The sequence below is a fragment of the Mercenaria mercenaria genome, unplaced genomic scaffold (genome assembly GCF_021730395.1).
Source record: "Mercenaria mercenaria strain notata unplaced genomic scaffold, MADL_Memer_1 contig_4023, whole genome shotgun sequence".
Classification (NCBI taxonomy): domain Eukaryota; kingdom Metazoa; phylum Mollusca; class Bivalvia; order Venerida; family Veneridae; genus Mercenaria; species Mercenaria mercenaria.
Genome location: NW_026462220.1, coordinates 1 through 5,162, shown reverse-complemented (window position 1 = coordinate 5,162; position 5,162 = coordinate 1). Strand labels below are relative to the sequence as shown.

At 35.4% G+C, this 5,162-nt stretch overlaps 1 protein-coding gene across 1 annotated transcript; it reads right to left on the bottom strand.

Annotated features, from left to right (window-relative positions):
- Positions 1–718: 718 nt before the first annotated feature.
- Positions 719–4,878, bottom strand: LOC128553593 (uncharacterized). The gene is made up of 3 exons (XM_053534771.1): positions 4,872–4,878; positions 2,763–3,351; positions 719–2,426 (listed from the first exon to the last, which is right to left on the bottom strand). The coding sequence occupies exons 1-3, from the start codon at positions 4,876–4,878 to the stop codon at positions 719–721; spliced, it is 2,304 nt and encodes a 767-aa protein (XP_053390746.1).
- Positions 4,879–5,162: the final 284 nt, after the last annotated feature.

Sequence of the window (5,162 nt, the reverse complement as noted above, 5' to 3'; positions counted from 1 at the left end):
AATGTTGCGAAAAGCTGCTGATTAGCTAAAAACTTGAAATGAGTGATTTTGCAGTGTTGTATCAAAATATTTATGGATTGAAAAATGCTACAGTGACAGTCGCAAATCACTTAAGTAAAAAATATGTCGATTTAATATCTAAAATGTTAAAGTATCTTTTAAAAATCATATTCAGTAAATCCCTCACTGCATATTTCTACGTTGTAAGTAAGTCGGAGAGAGAGAGAGAGAGAGAGAGAGAGAGAGAGAGAGAGAGATAGAGAGCAAATGAAACAGACAAGCAGGAAAAACAACGCAATGGAGCGCCGGTGGCTAAAAATATAATGTGTTTTGGTGTTGGTGTGTCGTGCATGTCCGTGTTTATGAGCTGCTTTAACTGGCGATATAGAATGACTATGTGGTTTTCCCTGTTGAACCTTTATCCTTGCTATTTCTGACAACCTCTCCTCCCCCCCTCCCGCTCCCTACACAGATACTGTCATCCCTTTATCTACCCCATATCTAATTTTGCATTCTGCAAATAATTAGAATGCACTTGTTGTTAGTTTTGAACAAAACCTCCTATATATTGTTCCACCATGTTTCTTTTTGTTGCTGGCCTACTTCGCGAAGCATGGCTCTCTGGCTGTATTTGTTGTGCTCTGTGGTTCGGGAAGGTCTGCCCTTATTTTTTATTTTTTTGATTCGTTGTCTCTTTTAAAAGAACAATGTAATACTTTTATTCTTTCTGCCAATGTCTTGTATAGTATCTGAAACAAATTTCATTTTGTAGGAGTATTACAATGCTATCTTGCCTGTTCGCAGAAGCGAGTTGCAAAGGCGTCACACCTGACGCGTTTACATCATCTAATTCGACATTGTCATTTTGTAGAAGTTTATCAACTATTTCTAGCCAGCAGACACTGCAGTGTTTATGAAGTGACGTGGTTCGGTTGCTGTTGAAGAAGTTTACTGAAGAATGTAAATGAGGCTCTACACTGTCCACGTTTTGGCCCTTGTACTCGTCTTCTTCAAAGGCTTTTGACTGCATGATCGCAATATGTAATGGATGATAACCATCTTTATCCGGTGTTTTCTTATCGATGTTTTCACATTCTAGGAGACAATGTATGCTTTTGAACTTTTTATGTTTCAAAGCAAACATTAACGGGGTTCTTTCTAAATTGTCCACCGAAAATTTTCTTTTATCTGTCAAATACTTGATCATTTCTATATGTTCCTTATCGACGGCAATATGGAGCAACGTAGCCCCATTGAGCCATTTTGTATCGGCATCTAAAGTTCTATCCGCTTGTTGTATGTCATTGTTTAATATAGCCTTCACAGTTTCAATGTGCCCATTGCGAGTGGCGTAATGTATTGGGAAATATCCCTTTTTGTCTGCAGTATCGAGCTTTGCAAACTGTCTTAGAATGCTCAGCACAATTTCAGTTTTTCCTAGTTTGCATGCAAAATGCAAAGCCGTATATTGATCATTTTCAACCAGATACCCATATCTGATGTTACACTTTAACAGCGTAACTACTTCAAACTCAGATCCACTTTTTATAAGGGATTTTAACTGCTCGTTCAACCTTGTTAAACTAGTACCTGGTTCTTCGAAATTTCCGTGTTCACACTCAGTGCATAAGTGTTGCAGAATGCCATTTGATACTCGTGTATTGGGTTTACTTATTTGCAACCAGGCAAGAGTAATCATGTCATCTGCAACTTTGGCACCGTACATAAAAAGGGCCTTTAACAGACTGATGTTGCCAAATTTTATTGCAAACATCACGGCTAAATATAGCTCTGTTTTGATACTGTCTTCGTCTGGAGCATGTTCAACATTTTCACACGCATCGAAACCGGCAGTTAATTCAGACTCGTGGTTTCGGTCATTTGTATCTAATACAATTCGCCTTGATGCTCTCTTATTCTGTCCAAAAATGTCTTCGGTGCAGTCCATGGTATTCGCGTTATATTGATCAGCACCCGCAAAAGCACGAAACCATTCATTAGCTAGAGCACTTCTACCTTCTTTTTTCCAAATGCTGTACGATGCCATTCGAAATTCAGTTAAATCAACATTTACACCGTTTTCTAAAAATATATCTTTAGGTGTTGTTCCATCTTCTACGACTACTGATGCTGAAAGAATATCGTTATTCGCCATCGACTCATTTATAAATGTTGTACAAAACTCTGAATTTGTAAAGGCATTGTGATCGAGAGGGGGACCATCAATTCTTCCGTTTTCTAAGTTCATGAATTCAGTCAAGCGTAGACTGAGCTGATCGAATTGGTATTGTTCAACAACGCATACGTTCTCAATGGCTTGCCTTTCAATTGTTATATACTTCATAGCGAATTCGAAATCGCAGCATTCAAAAACTGCCGTCGAATTTATTTCAAACGATACAATGCCGACAACATCTGCTATTATCCTGTGTTTGAAAGTATACACACCAATATCTTTATCAAAGTGAATAAAATCATTTCGGTGGTTTTTTAGGCATTTACGTATTTGATTTAAGTTGTATGTCTGCAGTTGCAACTTGTCAAGTAAGTTGGTTATATGTGGAATTGAATTTAGTGGTTTTTCTAGATCCCTTACTTTAACTTGCTCTAAAGCCCAAAGAAGAAAGAAGGCAGAGTAAGTTATATCTACATCATTAGCAAAAAAAGAACATATGCTTTCGCGTACATATTTGTATGGCTGCATGAAAAAACTGGGTCCTTTTTTAAAGAGATTCGTATTGGAACAAAAAAGTCGTACGCACTCAGGAAAACCAATAGGCAAAATACGTTCAGATTGTTTCAAATTGGCTTGTATCAAGCATTCATTAATGTCAACTTCATTTTCTTTTCCCGTTGCTTCTAAGTGCTTTCGAAGAATTTGTTCCATTTCCTTTTTGTCCAGTTCGAGGGTTTGCACATTCTTTCTTTCCGCAAGCACAGGATGAAAAGCCTTATCTATTGCTTCATTCATTATGTGACTGCGACATGTGATAATGACTTTAATTTTCTTTTTTCCTACCATAGATGATATTTCGGAAAACGTGTTTCTCCAGTTGTTACATTTATCTAAATCAATTACACAGGCTCCAAATATATCATCAATTATAATCACATCATGATCTTTAAGGTCAATGCCACTCCAGTCGTTGTATGAGCTCACGTTCCATACTCTTTCACTATTTTCCATGTCGAATAAAAGCATTTTTGCCATAGTTGTCTTACCTTCACCAGCATTTCCCTTCAAGATGACTAGATTATTCTTTAAAAGTTTTTCTTTTGCTGCTTTGTATGCTTTTGTTTCAACAAATCGTTTCTTCTCATTTTCAATTTTTTTCCGCAACAGAGACAGATCTATGAAATTTAAAATTACATAACACATAACATAACACAGTGTCTCCCCTATTCAATGGTTTAAGTATAAAATGTACATAAGGTTATGAAGACCGCTATTATAACCCTTTGCTGCACCCTATGTTTCAAAAGGATATCTATTATTATTATTATCATTTTTTTCTATTATATATGTCGTGCTGGCTACGTTCAAACGTTGTGCCAAATATTTTACACAATATTTTTAAGCAGCTGAAACAAAAAATTGTAGCAGGTGGCTTAAAACATATTGTGCCTTACGATTATTAGTATGGGTAATGTTTCTACATAAATTGCCTGCTTTAGGCTATTTCTAAAATGATATCTACAATGAGACAGAGTTACGCAAAAATGAGTGAGGACTTTTCAATTTTTCAAGCAGGGGCACCAAATTCACAAATCCATTCGAATTCCGCTTAAATCGGTACTAGTGGACATGGGGAAGATGTACATTTCATAACCTGTTATAAAAAGACTCAATAACATCGAGTCTGCTATTATTTTACTCTGCTGCAATATATGCTTTCAAAATTATATGTTCATTCTATGGATTAAATTAACACAACAAGAAACGCGGCAATGCCACGAAACCAGGTTTTCAACACTTTTCATAAGAATAAAAAAGTATACTGAATCACAGTGCACCACTTTAAAGCACAACCTTAACCCTAACCCTATTTTTAGTAACAATGACCTTGACCTTGATCCCAGAAACCCCAAAATCAATCCCAAGCTACAACTTTATATAAGTTTTCTATACACCAAGTTTCACCATGATAGCTCATTCCTAAGTTAGGTTATTGACCGGAAACCCTTTTTCTATTTTAAGTAACAGTGACCTTGACCTTGACCCCAAATACCCCAAAATCAATCCCAGCCTTTGTCTTGATATAAGCTACAAACAAATTAAGTTTTATTCAAATATTTTTACCGAAACAAAAGTTATTGACCGGAAACACCAGTTTGACGCCGCCGCCCATCCGCCCGCCCGCCCGACCAACGACATACCCCAATCTAATAACTCAGGTTTTCGTTGAAAACCTGGTTAACAACAGGTTTTAAATATGGTAGTTCTTGCACTCAGTATTTCATATATCTGGTCCTTTTTCATAATTGAGTCCATTGATGCATCTGTATTAAAGAAGCACGTTTAGGGTGGGAGCGGTATAGGTAATGCAATATTTGTAACCTGTTATGCATAGTCTCAATAAAGTTTTTTTAAGTTGTTGATGCTTCCAAAGTATCTTCTTATAATGTTTTTTACTTTTAAAATTGTATGCATGATTGAAAGCACTAAACATATATTACAATAATTCATTGTCTTATTTTGTCGTTATTACCAATCTGTTGTTAAATTTCAAATGAAATTATCAGAGGTTAACATAGATTAGTTGCTATTTCAATATAGTTCTGGTCGTTGAGTATTCAATGGTATATTAACATCGCCTCAACAATTTAAAGATAAGAAGACGAAACTTGTAATAAGAAAATAAGTAACTTACCAGACATATTGGCTGAAAAGAAATCAAAAGTTTTTTGTTTTTTTTTTTCATTTCGATGACTTCTCGATATTCCATTAAATGATATGATAGATGAGAAACAATATTAACATATATCTAGTAATACAATAAGTAGGTTTCATAAAACATTTGTAAGACAAAATTTATGACGAAATATGTAACAGTTAAATAAATATTACGTAGTCTAATAGATTATTTTAGCGGAAAATTCGTGCATATACTGCATAAACTTGCGCACTACATGCCGTTTGAATTTAATTTTTCTACATACTG